General features: G+C 40.7%; 2 protein-coding genes across 4 annotated transcripts in view; both read right to left on the reverse strand.

Annotated features, from left to right (window-relative positions):
• negr1 (neuronal growth regulator 1) overlaps positions 1-21,020 on the reverse strand; it is a 177,525-nt gene that overhangs the window by 49,430 nt on the left and 107,075 nt on the right. For all 3 annotated transcript variants that reach the window (XM_086263406.1, XM_086263407.1, XM_086263408.1), the window contains exons 4-5: positions 18,538-18,669; positions 1,711-1,831 (exon numbers count right to left, since the gene is read on the reverse strand). In XM_086263406.1, the coding sequence (XP_086119532.1) occupies positions 1,711-1,831; positions 18,538-18,669 (253 nt within the window). The remainder of the gene's footprint in view (positions 1-1,710; positions 1,832-18,537; positions 18,670-21,020) is intronic.
• Positions 12,510-13,164, reverse strand: LOC147313677 (U6 snRNA-associated Sm-like protein LSm1). Its single transcript, XM_086263409.1, has one exon. It carries the CDS (start codon positions 13,096-13,098, stop codon positions 12,697-12,699), a length of 402 nt encoding a protein of 133 aa, XP_086119535.1. The 5' UTR covers positions 13,099-13,164; the 3' UTR covers positions 12,510-12,696.

Below are 21,020 nucleotides of genomic sequence, written 5' to 3' on the forward strand. Positions count from 1 at the left end.
CTTTGAAGGACTGCGAGGAGAGAGAAATGACCCAGAGGTGAACCAGCTGGGTGCCACTTGACGTGTTGTTCATCGTTTTTGTTGCAGGTCCGGCCGGATTATAATAAATCCTACTACAGTTGTGCCTGGCATCTGTGCTAAGAAACTGACAAATGTTAAATTGTTTACTGTTGTGGGCGTGATGATCTTAAACAGCCTGTAGAGATTAAAATTCACTCAGCACAGGCATATGCTATGAATCCTGATTGTGGGATTTTTGTAGATGGTACAGCTTGTTTTCATCTCAGCGGTTGCCTGTACTGCTACAGATTCATATTTAAACATATAAACCATAAAATCCTCCAGAGAGGAGACATACTTCTATCCTGGCCTTGCTGTGCCCCCCATGATCTCGAGCTTGGCTCGACTCGCTTTGAGAGTCACTCTGGGTTGAAGCATTATGTGCGACCTTATGTCCAGCAAATATCCGCAAATCTGTTGTTCCCTCTCCCATGGCGATTTCCTCAAATGTTAGCTGAACATTCTCTGATAATCTCAGCATGTGTCTCACCTCTTTACTTCACCGTGAAACTAGTCAATGCTCTCCTCCGTCATCCGAGAGCGATAGTGGCGATGCATCGAGAAAGATTTACTTGCAGAAGCCGCCACACGCCTTCCATTATCGACCAAATGAAACGACATCTGCAGCAATGCTATAGCTGCATCAACACTCAGCCAAAATCAGGAGTGGGGCTCATTTTACATGACGAGTAATTGGGCAGTGAAAAAGGCAGCGTTAATGCTGTACAGCAGCTACACGTGCTCCATGCTTAAGTCCCGATACTAATGTCCTGCTCATAATGAGGAGTAAATAAGAAATCAACATTTAGCCATGTAAGAAGTCACAGAAAGAACAAGTCCTTGAATTAAGTAAAGACTAGAATCACGCCAACTTGCCTCCTTAGCAATTTGAATAAATTGAATCCACCCTATAATTACAATTAGCACAGTGTGAGCTGATGATTGAAATTGTGCTCACCAGGAGTGGGTAAATGACGGGTAATAGGGGTAATTTGGTTTTTAAATTCAAGAACTGACACTTGAATCTAGACTGATTGATGTATGTGTCGCGAATGATTTAAGCCAGTTGCCAGCAAACATTTTATTAGGATGCAAGGTGAGGACAAGGCACAAATGACTCTCGCTGGAACATTTTTGTGCGCTCTCCCCAGAGGCTGGATGGATGGCAGAACAAACAAATGCACTGTCTCTGGAAAAAAAGCAAACAAGCAGAAGTAATACATTTTCTATCAAGTGAAGGTGTGACCTAATAACACAAGCGTTATTGTCAAATGTCAGCGTGAACGATTGCAGTAAAAATTTGATATTTAGATGTGGACTTTAGACTTCCGCGGGAAAAAAGTATTCCCGGGTAATCATACGGATTTCTTTATATTTGTGTCTACCGGCCCATTTTTCATGGCGTGTCGACTTGTCATAGCAAGAAAAGGACACACGAAACTAATTTCGTTAACAATGCCTCAGCTCCATCGAGAGTCACGGTGAAACAGCGTGCACAATACCAGAGGCTTGTAAGTTCACCTAAATGCAAGGCAGTGATTTTCCTCCTTTATTGATTACACATGTTCCTGTAGTTCAATGACATGCAGAAGAAATCTGGTATGAAAAAAGGTCTATGCGGGTATGCAGGGGTAAACAATCCGAACTCACCTTTTTTCACCCTTGTACCACTCAAATGTTGGAGAAGGCATTGCAGCAGCCTCACATCTTAGCAGGGCTGTGCGTCCCAGACCGACTCCATGGCTCTTTATGTCGTGGATAGATGGGGCAACTGAAGAAAACAAAAAATAAAAAGAAGACATCTTAGCAAGATTACCCACAACATTACCATGAGCCCTTTGCATAAGAACAGCGGTGAATGCTCTTATTTTGATGGCAAAGGGTGGCTGCACTTGACAACTGCTGACACCCTGGTCAGTGCAGACATTGCGCGGTGTAAGCTCAACATTCAAAATCTACAACGGCATATTTGGAGAGGAGAGAGGGCACCCATCCCCTGTGTTAGGAAACTCAAATAAATTGCACTGCATGGTGATAAATGGCTTAATGGAAGTTCAAAGACTCAATGGCAGAGGCAGGTTCAGTGAATGCAAAATCAGACTCCTTTCATGTGCTGAAGTGTGGTGTTAATCTCTTTGCCAGTGTCATGTAGGCAGCGATGGCTTTTAAAGCAACCCAGTCCTTCTCCACTTCAAGCAACAGAGCCTTGAAATAATGTAATGTGTTTATGTTTTATAGATTGACAACATAATTAAAGTGGTAGACCAAAAACAAAAAGGCCATTTCAAATTTCATCTAAAATGTAACTACAGGTTAAACTCGGGAGATGGGCCATCGTGTTTAAGAGGTCACACAGTGAATAAGAAAACCAACACAAGTGCAGACCAGACCACAGCTACGATCAGTGATACCAAAATGAATGAAAAATTAAATAACGGCCCAATAATGTCACCATGAATATACCATCAGTTTAACTTTTTTTTTACAGGTATGCAAGTCAGTTTGGGTTTGGTAGATTTCTCCAGTCGGATGGTCTTTAAACTTGAAAGCACAAGTTGTATTTTCTTGACACTCTCAAAACGTTGTTGCATGTGTCAGAAGCTGTTTTCACTGATGCACTGCAGTCCTGGACGTTTCAAGACATCAGCCTGTAGAGGTGCACGCATCATATTTGATACATGCAGGTTTTTGTGAGACTTCTACATCATCAGTGTAACATCCCCCCCGCCCCCACCCCCTCTTTAAAAAAACGAAATAAATTGCAAAACATATTTTTAAGCAATTTAAAAAAAGAAGTCAGATGTAGCAAATATGATACAAAATATAAAATCATATATGGAAATTAAAATATAAATCATTTTTAAACCAATTTGTCAGATGGTTCAATAAATTCTTCATTTTCAAAAATTTTCTGGCAATTATTTCATATTTCAGGCTTTAAGGGGGTAATGCGATCCAGCTGTCCCACACAGCTGGATCGAACATTAAATGGTCTTTAACCTGCCAGGGTCCCCCAGTGCACAGCAGTCCATAAGGCTGCCCGCTTATAGCAAAATTCCAGGTTATTCTGGTCAGTGGTGTATGTGAATTTTTTAAGCAGCTGCAGGCAACTGTTAAAAAAAATACTTGGACAGGTTCACCTTTGGAAGCCCTGCGAGTTCTGCTTCCTTGATATTGAGCTTTTTGACCAAAGAGTCTCCTTCAGTCGAAGGCTTGAGCTGAAACTAACCAGTGAGTTTGAGCTTTTAGGGGGTTGTAAAAGTGCACGGCTGTAACAGTGGGAAAAAAGAAAAACAAACGGGGGAGTGTAAGCATTTTATGCCAATCACTTTGTTTTCTTCTTAGGTGGAAGTCAAAATAATGACTGACATTAAAATCCAATTAATGGCCAAGCACAGTAAGTCCATGTGTAGGTAATTGTCGAGTGGATTCAAAGCGAGTGAGTGGGCGTAATGTGCCGGGACTCCTGAACTCCACTGCACACGCAAAGTGGGATTACTGGGACTGAATCAATAATACAACTGTAACTGTCCTGTGCTTTCTTATTTGGTATGTAAAACATTTAGATGAGCATTATAATATTCAAACAGCATTAGCTATTAGGTTTAGTTCAATGCATTTGACTCAATTTTACCAAGTGGAGATCAAAGGGTAAAATAAACAGCCAACTCATCAGATGAATGATTAAGATTGTATTATACTCTGCTTAATGTTATAATATTAATTCAATTAATGCTTAAACTGTGATGGGTAAATAAAATGGCACCTTTAGACAACGCTAAACTGGTCCCAGCTGAATGCACACAGTGGCTTAAACCCACTGGTATTTTTATGACAGCTTACCTTCATAGATCGCCTGCTTCTTCACTGAACACTGAGGCAAAGAAACAGGAAAAACCAATCACACTATCACACAGAGCTCAATCTGACATTGTGTATTGTGTAAACTTGGCTTGACTTTCCAAAAGCCTGACAAACAATAAAACTGTTCTGAACAACCAAGCAGATGCACAGCCATTTCAGATACAAGACAGGGCAAAATTACTTTGTGTCACTCACACTGTTTCTGATTAAAAGCATATGATACATGGAAAACGCTCGCGCTCTTTAGACCAGTCCTGCAGCTAGCAGTAAATTGCCCAGCCAAGTTTGAAAGTAAGATGGGGACTATTTATATTCCTGACAATGAGCTTTAAAGAATTACCTGTCAGTCTGAGCTAAAGCCCCTTTCCAGTGGAAGGACTTGGCCAAGAGCCTGCAAGACTTTACTTTCAATTGCATTTGGAGAGACCTGAGTATGGAGTGAAAAAGCTTCTAAACATAACCCCCAGCACGTCGGTGATAGGTTTGTAGCTTGAACCCATCCGCTGGAACTTTGAAGACAATATAATTACACTGCAAAGCAAGACACAAGTAGGCAAGCTTCTTCATGTTTCTCGTGCACGGGAGAGAACCGGACAGGCACCGTTCCTTCGCTTGACCCCAGTTGCTCTCGTCCGTTCTCCCGTACCACTGTTCTTTTATTGAGGTTACATGAATATGCATAAGTTCATTAACATATGACGTCTACATACACACAAAGAGTACCTTGCCTGTGTGTGTGTGTGTGTGTGTGTGTGTGTGTGTGTGTGTGTGTGTGTGTGTGTGTGTGTGTGTGTGTGTGTGGACTGCTGATCAAAGGGTCAAACATCCTTGGTCAGGAAGAGGGTAGCCTCCCCCTCACCCTAGATGGTTCATCCTAGATAACACGGTGAGGAAGTCCTGCAGTTCATCTAAACAAAGAGCACTTAGACTAGAACAGACGCAACTACGTTAATCCTACCATAAAACAATAAGACACGGTATGACCTCTCATGCTCCCAAAGTGCTGTCTAATACACACAAAGTTTGCAGACTATCAAGGATCAAAACCACTACCAATCTACAACTAATTACAAAACTCTAAGCATATATAAGTAAATATTTCTAAGCATAAATGACAATCAACAATACAAATCTAACAGTCGGACTCCCCCAAAACAACGGAAATTCAACGAAGACATAATCTGGTTCACTCCTACGGAACAGGATAGCATTCATGTGTTTTATCCGCTTAGATTTACAAATCCTTCACCTTTGATCATTCAGTACTTTCTGTGAGACGGCCTTGGTTTGAAGAGCTGCATGGAACCAATGCATGCACAGTCTTTCCCTGCAGCCTGTGACAGTCAGCGCAGATAGATGAAGTGGAATGCCACAGATTTGGGCAAGGTGAAAGCGAAGCATGTGATCATTTGTACAAGTGTCATAAAATCATGTAAGAGAGGCACACAAAGATCACAGTGTGCTCTGTGATGATGGATGCCCTTCCACCAACCTTTCCTCTGCATCCTAATGAGCACATTCATAGGACTAGCGTATGTTGATTTTCTGTCCTTGCATGTGTGCCAATTATACCATTAGTTCCCTCTTTTGTTGCTCTGCTGAATAATCTGAAGGACTTAAGATAGTGAATCAAGCAATGGGTTATGCTAGGGCTCTTCCTCTTCATTTATCACTGCATGAAATGTTCAACCCCATGCTGGGGGGGTATTAGTAGACCTTGACTGGATGCCTGTGCATGTTGTGTGTGAATGTGCACTGTGGGTGTGTGTACCCTTGTGTCTGTGGTCTAAACTCAAAATTTTTCTGCTTCAGAAACTTCAAAGATCTGTTCAAACATCACAGATTACTTCAGAGCTATATTTAAACATAACCAGCATTAGTGGTTACTGCACCTGAAGACAGCTTTGCAGAGGAGCAGTAACAACCTGCAGCAACTAAAAGAAAACAAAAGTTTCTAAAGCACATAATAAAGTAACATCAGAGTGTCTGGTGTCTGACACTGCGCTTTACAGAACAGATGTACTTAAAGAAAAAGATGAGAAGAAGCAGAGAAAATTGCAACAGTACTCTGCAGCACAGAAATATAAGCCAATAACAAGTATGACAAAATCAATGTAGTATGCTGACCAGCAGAGGCTTAGCAAGTCCTCGTAATCCTCCATTGGTGGTATTGTGCGGGGCCATCGATTATCTGAAGGCTCTGAAAGCACCAGGGTGACCCGGCTGTCGTGTTGTACAGTTACTAGGACAGTGGACAGGGTGGCTCAGTCAGGTGAGTCAATACTTCAAACCTCACACATAGAGACATTTTTATTTATTTCATTCTTATTATACCAGGAGGGTTTTTCCTGCATGGAGGGTTTTTTCATGGCCGCCCTGCATGGAGAGGTTTTATGAAAAGTAACTGAGAAACAACCACGATTCTAATAAAATGATTACCTACACTGTTCAGACTATCTGGATTTGACTGAATCGAGCATTGCAGACGTGTTTAGCAAATAATCTTTCTGTGAAAAATGTAACACACACTCACTGCTTTTATGGTACGCTGACCAATCAAGCTTATGTGCATATCTTTAAACATCCATTCGGACCCAGGGATAGACCCTGAACTACAAACCACAAAACTGCTGGAAAATTGTTTTTCTAAATGTGCATTTCCTCTCTGGATTATTTTGCTGTGTTCCCTTTAATATATTACCAGCTGGATCAGCTATTTGTCAAATGAACACTGTGCTTTCTTCATTAGACTCAAAGGATTTCCTATTTTTATAGTTAATTAGGTTTACTGTTCTCCATCAGTAGTTGGTTAAAATGCTCAGATAAAAAAATCAAACGAAGACAATGAAAGGATTGAAAAATGTGCTGTTAAAAATGTTAGGCACTTCAGGTGCTCATCCGTTCCACAGCACAGCTCTAAATACAGAGCGCAGTATAATAATAATACCAGCGATCCAGTCGTGCAACATGCCGCGTATTCAAAAAAGTGTGGAGTTGGAACTGATGTTGGTTATTTGCAAAGGCAAAGTCAAATGTTTTTAAGCATTTTTCTATTTGCTGCACTTAATTTGAAAACTTGAACCATGTAAATGCATCATCCCATTGGCCAGCATACAATACGAGCACTACAGGCTGCAAAACTCCAAGAGCGGTAACTAAGAATACAAAGCTTTTCTTGAAGGCCAGTTGTATTTCTGCAAATGGACAAATTCAAAAAGCAATTTGGGTCCAATAATTGTCTTTCAGCGATTTCTAATATAGAAAAATCTCTCTTATAGCATTGCAGGTATTGCAAAATGCTATAATTTTATATGCATATCAATATTATCAAGTTCTCCCAATTTGGACCTTGGCACTGCGATCTGTTAAGACAGATCACAACCATAAAACCCAGTACAATCCAATAAGTCCAATTTTACCTTGCTGGCATATCTTATATCATCATATATTGTGCTATACACCATCCGGATTTTGGAGAGTAATGCAAAGCAGTGCACTAAAAACCATGAAGCCCCAATAATCCAGGTAATTTAATGTCTAGGGAATGCTGGGGTGGTGCTGTAAATCATGCCTAAAGTCACGGTGGCTCCACCAGATGGGGGTGAGCGGTTGGGTCCAGGAATAGTACAAGCATGGCAGAAAAATGAGGAGTGTAAGGCTCTGGCAGGTGACAAATGGGCAGTTACGGATCGATCACGAACCAAAAGCCATTACATCTGCATTATCAAAACAAAGCCGATGTCTCCAAATGTCTATGCAAACTGTACAAATACACACACTTTAAAGATACATAACAAGTGTGACCTTTATTAATGGACAGGGTTTGCTCACAAAGCAAAACACCTTAATGTACAAGGCTTCGCTGAGTAGCGTCCCTTAAACAATCCTCGTGTGACAATTGATGATTAATTGGTGTGCTTCAAGGATGAATATGATTTATTTAGCTACATACTATTGTTTGCCAAGAGAACCCGGAGAACGCAGGCTTTTTAATTAAAAGATCAATTAATAACCCTACCTCTTCAGCCAGATTTGAAAATGAGTTTTCATTGCAATTAAGAAATGGACTCATCAGTGCATGACTTGTCAGCTTACACACAGAGACACTGTTCCCCACTGCCATCTGTGGGCTTCTTTGTCCTGCTTTTTCCCCCCTCAGTCAGGAATGGTTCTACTGCCAAGATTTATTAATTCATTAAGATTTCTATTCAGAACAGCTAGGGAACATTGTGTTCCTTCTTTTTATACAATGCGAGGCATATAAATAACCAGCTTAGTGTGTAGGACTGTGTGGGTCGACAACACCAGGGATTCAATCTATTGTCTGTGTTTAACACTAAATGGCTCAAGGTACACAAATCCTCACCTATCTTCCTAAATACACACGAGCTGGCGAGCTGTTCCGATGAAGACAATGGTACAGTCGACACACGCGGAAATGTCATTAATCTATTGTTACGAGCGAGCGCAGTAAGTCATCTCCGATTGTGTGAACATAATAACCATGTTATAGACGATTTCATGTAAGCCTGTGATGTTATTCACCTTGCGCTCAACATTATTACTTATTTTGTCACTAAAATGGGATGCCAATGTTTAGAAGTAAAGGAAAAAAAAGGAAGTGTACTAGCCAGAACATTTATTCTGCAGAAGATCAAGTTTCCGCTCATTTATTCATGCCCCTCATGCAGCAAGGAATCCAAATAGCAATCAAGACGAGAGCTTTGGAGAGATGTAGAGAGATGGATTTACATCCAAACAGCTTGAGGGTACTGGCTTTAACTCTACTTAGGATTGGATCAGAATCCAATTCTAGGAAGCCTTCTCTTTTGAATCGTAAGCCACAGTATTTCAACAGATAGGGCAAACTGTCGACAAACGCTCAACGGAGACTGCATGTCTGATTTGAAAATACTCCCGACGCCAGTTTTCATTGAACTGTGCGATGAACGTTTATTCCACCTTTGATTCAACCTCACCATCCACCGCTGCGCTGAGCCTGATATGGACACACAGTATGTAGGTCATTGCATTTTGCAAAATGTAATAAATCCTGCATACCTCTATGCAGCTGTTATGGTGTATAATGATTCTTTGTAAATTCAATAACTATCAAATAAATAAATAAATAAAGCATGCCCACACGCCGCTAATAGCTGTTTACTCCAGTGTCATTACTTGACATTGTAATGTTGGGTGGTCATGAAGATGTGTCTACTGAACACAAGTAAACAACTTTAGTCTCTTATTTATCAGAGATGGTCGTGACTCCCCACAACCACTCTGTCAGCAGAGGAGCATGTTGTGGGTGTATCTACCAGGCCGGGGCCTGAATTCCAAACAGGCCTGGACGGCTGGGGTATTAGAGGGAAAGGAAGGTTAGGAGCAAACAAAAGACCAGGTGATGTAAAGAATTAGAAGTATTCGCAGTGTGCTCCTGCATTCTGATTTATTTATTTTTTTCAGAAAGCTATCAATACCACTGGTTAAATTGCTCACAGCAGCTCTGATGTGTATGGTGATTAAAATGATCACAGTTTTGCTGGACAATTAGTGTAAGCAGGAAAGAGCGAGGTGCTCTTCTTTTTACAATCACAGCCATGGCGAATATGTGAGCAGAATTCACAGCTGCAGGGTACTGGAGGAGGAAGGAGGCGTAAAAATGGCTGGAAAACTCCGAAGCATACAGGGTACGCTTTCACTCTGACAAGCAAGCTTGCCACGAAGGAGCCAAAGTGATATTAAAAAGGAAGACAAACCTGAACTGGTTAAAGCTTTAGCCTGAATCGAGGGATGCTGTCATACAAAATTACACGCGGTCAGAAGTTTGTATACGCTCACCGTGGGCATGAATATAATGGGAATTTTGGGCTTTCAATCGTTTCTTTGAACTGTGTACAGCACACATCTTCAATGGTTAAAAACAAACAAACCGGGTCCACGAGTTTGAAATTATTTTGCATTTTCTCTAATCCACATAGGGTAAAAATTATACATGCAAACTCTTACATACATTCACCTCAACCTTTTAGTAATTGATGCCTTTTAACTTGACAAGCCTCCTGGCTCCTGGAGAAAAGTTTTGTATACAGGGCTTAACAAATTAGTTAAAAAGAGAAAACACAAATACTTTTTAGAAATCTGTCAAAAAACCTGTTAAAAAATAAAACTCACTGAATTCACTGAAATGTAATCAACATTTTTATTCGCGGCACACTGGACTTCTCTGAGAGCTCATTAATAAATCAAGCACGACATCAACCATTAAAACTAATCTGTCTGTTCAGGAATGCAAGAAAATAACTAGTTTTACATCTTAATCAAAAATTCTACTGTGCCTTAAAACAGTAAATTTAAAAATAATGGCGAACGACAATAATTACATTCTGTTTATAAAACCATCATTTTGAATAACGAGCTTGCACATATTGGTGGTTAATCGTTACAAAAACATTACAATCATTTTGGTAAATACCAATAATGTTAATTTAGGGCGTGATGACACAGTTTAATGACCACGATTGAGCAATAATAAAAACACACGCTCCAGCTACAGAACACAAAGTAAAAGCATATCAAGTGGCACCTGAGCATGTGCCAATCACAGCTGTTCCCAGCACTGAGCAACTTGAACTTTCCTGGACTCGTATGACTCGATGACTGAAGCTATGCTAAAAGACAGACAGAGATCAAACTTCTAATGTCTGCCACAGCAGACGGAGAAGAGCTTGTCCCTCAAAGAAGATCATCATTGTTGTTGGAAATACTTCAGATTTAGCACAAGTTATCTCAACCGATTATAAATCATATTCAAAGCGTTTTGTCTGCGCTGCAAAGGAACACAATAAACTTTTCAGCTGCCTCAAGATACACCTTAAGAAACAGTATAATGAATGCGTAAAGTGCAGGAAAAACAATGCAATGGTTGCTAACGTAAATTAGAAAATAGTCAACTTAGCGGACAAAGCTGTTGTTGTGGGCCTGATCTCCGACAACATCGAGACGGCCTACCTGGAGGAGATTAGGAACCTGGAGACCTGGTGCCAGGAAAATAACCTCCTCCTAAACATCAGCAAGACTAAGGAGCTGATCATGGACTTCACTACAAAGCAGGCGAGGAATTACAAACCCCTCATCATCAGTGGCACGCTAGTGGAGAGAGTGGACAGTTTCCGATACCTGGGTGTCCACATCACTCAGGACCTGTCATGGTCCTGCCACATCAACTCCCTGGTTAAGAAAGCCCGTCAGCGTCTCTTCTTCCTCAGAAGACTTAGAGACTTCCATCTGCCACTGAAGGTGCTCAAGAACTTCTACTCCTGCACCATCGAGAGCGTCCTGACGGCAAACATCTGCACCAAGCAGGACAGACGAGATCTGCAAAGAGAGGTGCGCTCAGCCGAACGCATCATTCAATCAGAGCTCCCTGACCTGCTGTCCATCTACACCAAGCGGTGCAAGTCCAAAGCTAGGAAGACTATGATGGACCTCTCCCATCCCAACAATGGACTCTTCTCACTGTTGAGGTCTGGGAAGCGCTTCCGCTCCCTTAAGGCCAAAACAGAGAGAATGAGGAGGAGCTTCTTCCCCCAGGCTATTCGGGGCCTGAACCAGGTGTAGGACTGGACTCTCCCAAACACGCCACTATAAGACTGGACTCTCACACACGTCACCACACATTTCCTATAATCCTATAATTCCTATAATTTATAATCCTTATCTTTATAATCTCTTCTGCTATTTGCACATTCTTTACTGTAAATTCCTAAGTTAATTTGTAAATTTTTGTAGTAAACTGTAAATTGTAAATATTGTAAAACTTTTCTTCTGTCATTTAATGGTCGGGCATTGTACAGCTACAAGCATTTCACCCCCATGTCATACTGTGTATGGTTGTGTGTGTGTGACAAATTTGAATTTGAAAAGATGTGTTATCGCATCGCTGAGTTATTTTTCCCAAGCTTCAGGAGAAATTCAGAAGGATCTCACAGCAGTCGAGTACTTCTCTATAGCTTTATTTACATTCATGGTGGAGGTATAATGAATGGAGTGCCTTTATATTTAGCTTCTAAGAGATGTAGGTCAGGTGAATATATGCATGATTTAAACGTATTATTTAATTAAATAAGCTAAAATTAACAGGAATGTAGCCCAATGTAAAAGCATGTAAAAGAGTCCTAAAAGAACCCTGCTGATTTCATTTTCTTAAGTTCATCTTAAGAAGATAAACGTAAAATAAATGAATAACTGACTCTATGTCGCCTCCTCGTGCTTCTTATTTCAGATAATAGCCAAATTGTACTTCTGCAAAACATCTGGATATCTGCAAAGTTGACATTTTCTGTAAAATTTTGTCCAGAGTTTTTTGAGTTGTTTTTTTTTTTTTTTTTTTTTTTTTTTTTAAATTAAACTCTTTAATGGGGCAAAGCACATAGTCTCCCCCCCCCCCCTCTCAATAGCAGTTCCACATTATTTAAACATTCACCACATGATGAAAGAATACAAAGTGCTATTGATTCTTAATTGTCAACATAGTGATTTCAGAGAAAAAAAAAAGTTTTTTTTTTATTTTTTTATACTTTCTTGACTTGACACCCCCCCTTACAAACCTCAAATTAAATTGATACAGTACATCACAGTAGCTGGACTCCATATAATGGTATGTTCTCCCCACTTAAAAACAAAAAGTCAGGCTCCCATGCGCTCTCAGGTTCAACTTCAAACTTGTCAGTTCAATGCCAACTGAGAAAGAGGCCCACGGCAACTAGGCTGCTAGTATTCATCTAGGTTGTCAGCTTTGGGTATGGACAGGCCTCGGTCCTTCAGGACCTGCATTTTGACTTTCTCCGTCTCCTGTTTGGCTTGCTGCTGCAGCCGCTGCTCCTCCAAGATCTCTTCAATGGAGACTTGCTGCAGCACCGTGTCACAGGGCTTATCCATGTCTATCTCTCCAAGCAGCACCACATTTTCTCCTCTCACGATGAATATTCCTCTGGGGATGTCACCAAACTTTTTTCCCACGTGGATGCGCTCAACTGTCTGGTGAAAAACTAAATTGGCAAACTGATCAATGCTTCTCAGGTAACCAATCAATGTTCTTCCATCTCGGAGCAGCACCAGGTGCTTCTTATCGATGTCGTCAATGAGGCTTGCCGTCCCTGGTACGTAGTTCATCTTGTGCTGCTGCTTCTTCTTCTTATTATTTGAGTCTTATATCTGTATATACCGTCAAGCCATTAATGTTTCAATACATGTTTCTTGAGTTTTTTGAGTTAGGGTTAAAATCTTTATGTAAACATTTGTGCCACGCTATCAAATTCCCTCTAGATATTTCAAACAGCTTCAGATGAAGCAACTGAAACAGTGACGGGCAAATAAAACGTAGCACGACAAGACAGTTAGCTGTCTCCGTTTCTTCCGTGTGTGACTAAAGTTTGTGCAAACTGTCAAATCTCATCTTGCAACATGATGATGTTCAAACCCTGTATTCTCACTCGTTCAATAAGAGGAGCCGACACCTCTCTCTGGAGGAAAAGAGCTCCCTAAACTAGAAAGCGAGGTCAAACACCTTTGATTGTTCGTCTTAAAACAGAAACAGGCTTCTGTTATTGTTTTATCTGTAGTGTTAGTGATGGATGCCTTCAATCTGCTACAAGGTGGCTTCATTAATTAATCAAACACCAGCGTTTTATCTCAGGCGGAGGTGTTCCACGGTGGTTTCCTTTTCATTCATTCCTCCGACTCAACCACCTAGATGTGATATTTATGCTTTTGAGTCACACTGTGCAGTGAGAATTTCAGCCAGTAACGGCACCCACCTGCAGTGAAGATGAATATGTAAATTTAAAAAAGTAGGTCAGAGATCAAATTTCATCAGGTAGAATCACAGCTGAAATATTCTTTCGCCAAGTAGGGTTTTTTAAGCCAATCTGATTCTAGTGCGACCTTATGGATGACTGCCATCATTCAGGTTTAGATGATAAAAGTATTCAGTCGCCGTTCATTTATCGCCAGGAGCATAAAGGCAAGAAGCCCTCTCAGGCCATAATTTAATTAATGCTGCCACATGAAGGTAGGACATTTGAGCCTTAGAGAAATCCATGCTGGGGTTACATGTACTGGACTTAACACTCGGGCAGTGACAATGCCTGCGAACGTCTGCCTCTAACTCCTCCTATCATAGAGAACCAAATGGCAGGCTTAGTGGCCCGGTGTTATTAAAACTGCAAATATGTTCGAGCTTAATTTTATTTTCATTACCTTGGTTTGCTTATTTTAATTATTGGCCCTAATCTGCAATTAGCCCAGAGGTCAGCTATACCCACAGCTTTGAAAAACGCCATTGTTTTGAACAAAATTGTCTGGACATGTATTTAATTAGACTGTTAACCCTTGAAATGTCAGTGTCACTCAATCCTATGCTGTCTTATTAGAATGATGAAGGAAAAAATACTACAGACTTCACTAACTGATGAATATGAATTCATTTCATTTAACTGCTGTTAGCAAGAAAAAAGAGGATCAGTGGTGATACCATAATGGGGTCAAAGCACGCCACGATAGCCGCTTACACCGTTAACAATATCGAACGATAACGCTGCGCCCTTTCTGTTACTCCACCTCTCATTTCTTTGTGTTTTGCTAAGAAGCTTTTTCGTCATTTCTTTAAGTAGTCTTCACAGATAGTTCAGCTTTTTGAAGAACATTCAAAGCTCTTATTTGGATGCTGGCTGCCTTTTGCTTTGTTCTTTGTCAAGATGATCGAAAATCCAGAGTTCAGGGGAGGCCAATCCATGATTTGTAATGTTCCATTGTGCGTTTTTCTTTTTTCTACTGCCAGTATTGTAAAAGGTGTGCTTTGGCGACTTTGGCAGTGTGTTTGGGATCATTGTCATTCTGAAATTAAAGCTGCTGCCAATGAAATGGCTTCCAGATGGCATCGCAGGGCGAATCCAAATCTGTCTGTGCGTTTCTGCATTCATAATTCTTTTAGTTTTGACATGATCCCCGACACCACTGGCTGAAATGCAGCTCCAAACCAAACAGAGCCCCCACTGTGTTTTGCAGATGGCTGCAGACACCCACTTCTGACTATTTGAACCGAATATTAGTATTCATGACTCCATCAGACCTGCTGTCATTGATTTTCATTCTAGTTCTTGTGTAATTTGGCAAACCTCAGCTTTTCGTCCTGTTTCCCTTAAGAACGGCTTCTTAGAAACACTTCTTAGAGTCAGGTATGTTTTTTATGCTCGGATGATTCATAGTTCAGTGTTGAGTGACTTAATAAAAAAGCAAAAAGAATATTTGAATTTCTGTGCTGTGTACTGTTTAAGTTAGAGAGTTAAACTGACACCTGCACAGTCTCCCAGGAGGGCCTTCACAAAATTAGCAGGCTTCTTTTGTGAGACATACAGCTGTAAAACAGCTGTATGAGCACGTGTCCATGCAGTGTAATATTTTTAATAAAGTTAATTTCTTGCTTCTTGCTGCATAATTATTCTCTCTTGTTTGAGTTTCCATGTCAGCTAATGTCTTTATCTTAATACAGATTTTAATACGCTCAGCCCCTCATCAATAGCCCACACTCCTGGGTGCCTGGTGAATACAGCCTGATGTGTGACAGCAGAGCATGAATGATACAGTAGATTGGGACACAATCCAAATGCTTCTCTTTTTACTTCACAGGAGGAGAAGTGTGCCAGTGAGGAGAGGAGGCAGTGAAGAGTGGCCACCAGCTGGCTAAAGCTCTGCCTGCTGTGGCCAAATCAGTCGCTCCAATGGACAACTTTAATTCATTCATTCTGCTTCCTTATCTTTAGAGATGAGCACATGTGTCACCAGTCACCATGCAGAGAGAAAAGGGAAGAGGCAACTTTGATGAAAAATACAAGCATGAAAAGCATACTGACAAAATGCTCTGAAAACAGTCGCTGACTATTTGAAGCTACAGGGCACAAAATATTGAAGAACTTTTCAGTCCCATTTGAGGAAGCCGACAAACAAAGTCCTGCCTCTTTAACGTCAGCTGCATTTTTTGCTTCTTCTCTGTTACCTATTCAGCACCTTGAATGCTAAACAGCCGTAATAAAACACAGGACCTTTCGTGTGTGAAATGCTTGTGAGGCTAGAAAAATCTGACAGTGTTTGCAGTAGCTCAAACAGCATGTTAATAATTATGAAATCCATTATTTATAACTGAAAGGGTGGCCCCAAAGATGTACAGCGCCTGCTCAAACACTTATCAGACACCTTCTAGTCTTACTGCACACAAATTATGAATGAAAATGTGTATACATGTCACACAAGAGCTCTATCAGATATTTCATGTGTACGGCGGATGCCCATCAAGCTGTCTCTCTAAATCAGTGGTGCAAAACCAATGGCCCGAGAGCCATAACGGGCCCAGCAAAATCTCTGAACTGGCCCACCTGATGGGTTTGAGAATGTGAAACTTGCAAAAAAATCATAAATACTTTAGGTTTTTTGGGGGGTAAGATGCACCGCCACTGAGGTGTGACGATGCCAGCATTACGAGTCCGAATGTGTGAAAAGTTAAAAGCATTTCTCTAATATTTTGTTGGTGTTTGGTCAAAAAATACTGGAAATGCACAAAGGTTTCTCTGTTCGCAGATGCACTTGTACTGTTGACAATGATCCCAAACACACTGCCATGGTACTGCACATGTAAAGTGGAAAAACAAATCCACAAGCTCATTTTTCTTAAGACAGCTCGTGCAGGGTATGCCTCCTTTCCTAAATTACATGAAAGTTTTTTGTGTATTTTATATTAAGAGAAAGGGGCGACTGTGGAGCCTCTTCTTAATTGGTCATTCGGCAATGACTTTATAGCATCTGGATCTTTAACGATACTTCACCTAAATTTAAGGACTGCGTGCCACTTTATAAAAGGTGATATTTTTCCCACTTCGCTAGCGCACAAAAAAAAAACCCCTTTTAAGACCCATTGGATTATTTCAAAAATGAATTATCATCGACCTCACTGAAGGCTGTGTTACTTCATTCCTGAAAAGAAACACTTTGGAGATAATGGCTTTCAACTGACATCGACTCTAAAAATCTCATTTCAAAGTAATCGCTCAACATCCTCCTGCTGCTTTTGATAACACTGTCCAACAAACTGTCTCCTTTACATTTTTCATTTTTATAGCATATTCCATAAAGGTGTTGCAGTTAGGCTGGCTGTGTTACAAAAACTAATTATTCATTACCCTGCAGGCTGATGTAATGTGCGAGAGTTTTTGGTCCATACGTTTAACTCTTTTGTAATAGAGACACTTTCTATTTGTGAAGCGGAGCAACTCAATATCTGCTGTACTGAAGGATTATGTAAAATATCAGATCAAAGGGAAATTTATAAATAGTTCTCAGAAACCAATTTATACAATAAGATCAAAGGAGTCACAGACAGATATCTGGATCATTGTCGTCTGCGGTATAGATCAATAGCAACGAGCGAATCAATGGCGGAAGCAGCCTGAGATAACTGTCCAGCAGGCCTGAGCACTTGACCAAATACAACACGCTCCCACCCCAACTATGGCTCAGGGGCTCAAACTGTGAAGACTATGTCTGACAGCAAAGAAAAGTCTTCCTAATCAATTCACTCAGTTCGAATGCTAAGCCCACATAACCCCGCCGTCTCAGCTTAAAATTCAGCGTCTGACTATGACATGCCTTATCAATCACAGAGAACATCTCCTTTGTTCTGTACCATAAAGACACAGCCAGTTGTCAAAGCACTTTTCATCCTTGAACCCACGTCTCAGTAGAGCTATAAATAACTGGCCTCTGAAACTTCACTCAGACCCAGCTCATTAGAGCCAGGCATTACCCAGAAATAATGGCCACAATTCTTGGTTTTGTACCAAAGCGGGCATGAACACTGTCTTAATACATGGAGGTGGATACAGATGATCTGCAGAAACAGATTAAAAATCGTTTTGAAAATGAATATAAAAAAGTACGTGTCAATTTCTTAAAACCCGAATTAGAAAACTTGCACGATTAGCTTTCTGGATGCGACTCACTAACTGGGCCAAGACGAGCCTTTTTTCTTTCACTTCCCCCTCCCTCCCTCCCTCCCCACATCGCTGTCGATGAGTGCTTGATAAGCTTTTCCAAAAGTGAGATTTAGCAGAGGGCATCTATACAGAAACTTCAATGAATAACAGTGAAGCAAAGGAGCACTTCTGAAAGAAAAGGGAATGGCAATAATAGTCAAGCACCCGAATTCTGCTTCTACTTACAAGTGGTGGTTTCTATGTGACCACGACAGCTAAAGCCCAGTATCATTCATTAATGCCCTGGCTCCTCATTACTGTCTCCTCACACTTTTGAAAGACTCATTACCTGCATAATGGAATAGTGCTTAGAACAGTCAGACCTTTCCTTAGTGTGAATTAATCATCTACATGCACCGACAAAAAGGGAATTCTCGCATTAAATATTAAGAAACTTCTTTAGCTCTCGACTTTCTCAAACTTCTGGATAGTATACTTTCTTGAAGTGCATCGTCAGGGATCGTGGATCTGCAAGGCCGGTGCACAAAAAAACACGGGAACCCAAGGAAGAAGAAGGAGATGTACTTACAGTTGACTGTGACTTTTACTCTTTTGGTGTCGGGAGAGGCAATGTCATTTAAAGCGCTGCATTCGTAGTCTCCAGCCTGGTCCTTTGTGATCCCAGTGATGTTAAGATTTTCGCCACTGTCATACTTCTTGGCTGGAAATAGAAGAATAGAGGCAAACTACTTACCACCATGTCTACACAGAATACAAACACGTACGCGCATGCGTAAGGCATTTTGTGCTGCCTGTGGTTAGTGGGTGGAAAGGCCTCATTTGTAGCAAATTATTTGTAAGTTTAAGTCTGAGTAGAAGATGCAATACAATTAGATATTGCATTGAACTCCTGATTACCTTCCTTGCATCCTAAAATAGCAGCGGACCAGCAGAGCATTGATCTATTTATATTGATACAGCGGTAGGTAATAATGGTGTATTCCCAGTCATCCGCTCATCGTTTGCTCAACCCCACGCAATGCAGTTAGAGCTGTCCCTGAAGACAGACAGATTTGATGGCTCAATGCACATGTCAGTGCTTTACTGGCATAACAACAGTGGCATGGCCCACTTTAAACATGCAAATCCACACAAAGATGTCCACTCAACACTCAAATTAAAATAGGCTAACAGAGATAGACTCACTCGGCTAATTTCTGATGCTAGAAACTGCATTAATAATAACGCGGAGAAAAGTAGAGCGACACAGAATAATATGGTTTCCAGAACAATTCGGATACAGCCATCAGGAATAAATACATTAGTGGCATAAATGTGGGAATTCTTAATCATTTTATATCTGAAGGATGTAAGCTGAAAGACAGAAAGGCAAAGCAGCAAATGCTGGAAAGTGTTCAAGGCTATGACACACTTTTAGCCAAAGCGAATGAATGTAAATGAAGTTTATCTCAGCCAGCATTATGGGTAAGCCACTCATTGTTTTATTTAATGCTGTCGTTAGAATGAATAGTTGAGTCACTGATGGAAACAAAATTAATGAACAACTATTTTAATAACCAATTAATCATTGCCGCCATTTATTTAGCACTCATCTGGAACCTGTTTCTCAGTATGTGTGCTTATGTTTGTGCTTCTTTATGTATGAATACATCGTTTATATATAACCACAATTTCACTGGAAGATGAAATATGAAAATGACGACTCGGCTAATCGACACTGAAAATAGCATAATCTGAAGCTCTATTTAACATGTTAAACCGGCCACTTAAAACAACGTAATGGAAAAATCTGTCCAATTATTGATAATCACGGCCAATAAGCTCCAACTGACAGCAAAGACACGTTCTGTTTCGATTAAAATCACACCTATAAGACTGTTTAGATCATTTAGCTTGTGAGTGTGCGTGTAACAAATGGTTAAAATATCTCAGCAGGCTGCTCTGTGTACATATAAGAGAAACTGTGGTAGATTTTTCCCCAGACAACAATTAATTTCCAACCCAGTGGTGCTCAGTGTGAAATCTATTTATACAGAACCTTTCAGCCTGGTAATGGTGGTTTGGGATGGAAGATGTGTGGCCAGACTCAGAAGGCATGGGATTCAAACAGAGCACACAGTCAAGTTAAACTGAGCACAGTGTACCATACAGAAAACCACAGAGATTTAACCCCGATTTAGCCAGATCTTATAAGAGAGGAGTCGGAATAAAGACAACTTGTGTTCCAGAACAGCTGCCATTCGGTGCTGCCTGCAAGTGAGCTGGATTTTATATGTAATGCCACATTCTCCAACCCTGGTGGGCATTTTTTTCTTTTTATCTGCAAACCACTGTGTCAAAACACTTGAAACCGAAGGAACTGTCGATAATAAGTTTTCTTGTCTCTCCTCACACTGTCGTGGTGGCAACAATGAAGTCCAAGAGTCTTGGCAAAGATATTGTGGCAACACAAACAACTGCAAAATAAATAAATAAAAGGGCCAGCGTTTGAGAAAACAATCCATAAATAAGCACTGAATGTGTCTGAAAAACCACACCAGTTAGTGTGCCAAGAGAGCACATGGATGGAGACATCACACAAAGGGCTCTAATTTTGTGGAGCTGGATGGTAAGCGGCTGGGACACAAGTGAAGAGGAATCTTCAGTGGGTGCACCGCCTTTGTTTCGTTTTTGACTTAATCCCACTAATGTGCGAGAGGGTGTGCAGCAGAGTGTGTCAATATAGTAATCAAATGGTGGAGAGCACGTCTGATGTAATAAAAATGTGATTTTGTCTAGACAAGGTTACAGTACCAGGATGCAATGCACAGTATTTCCATGTGCTATTAAATTACTCGTGCAAAGATTGCAAACCGGTTTTTATTTTAAATAACACACTGCCGTTTTCTAATTTCACTCGGGCATATCTCTCATAGCAAAAGATAAATAGCAATCCATTAGATTGAGAGACATGGTATGCTACAAAGTCCCAATGTCAACAATATTACAAGGGAAGAGGCATTAGCTGCTGAATATAAGCAGTGGGTGGCTTTCAGTAGTAAGCTAATCATC

Source organism: Aulonocara sp. 'chitande type north' Nkhata Bay, linkage group LG15 (assembly GCF_057382095.1).
Source record: "Aulonocara sp. 'chitande type north' Nkhata Bay isolate Kocher_YH1m ecotype deep benthic linkage group LG15, A_spYH_male_GT1.1, whole genome shotgun sequence".
In the NCBI taxonomy this organism is placed as follows: domain Eukaryota; kingdom Metazoa; phylum Chordata; class Actinopteri; order Cichliformes; family Cichlidae; genus Aulonocara; species Aulonocara sp. 'chitande type north' Nkhata Bay.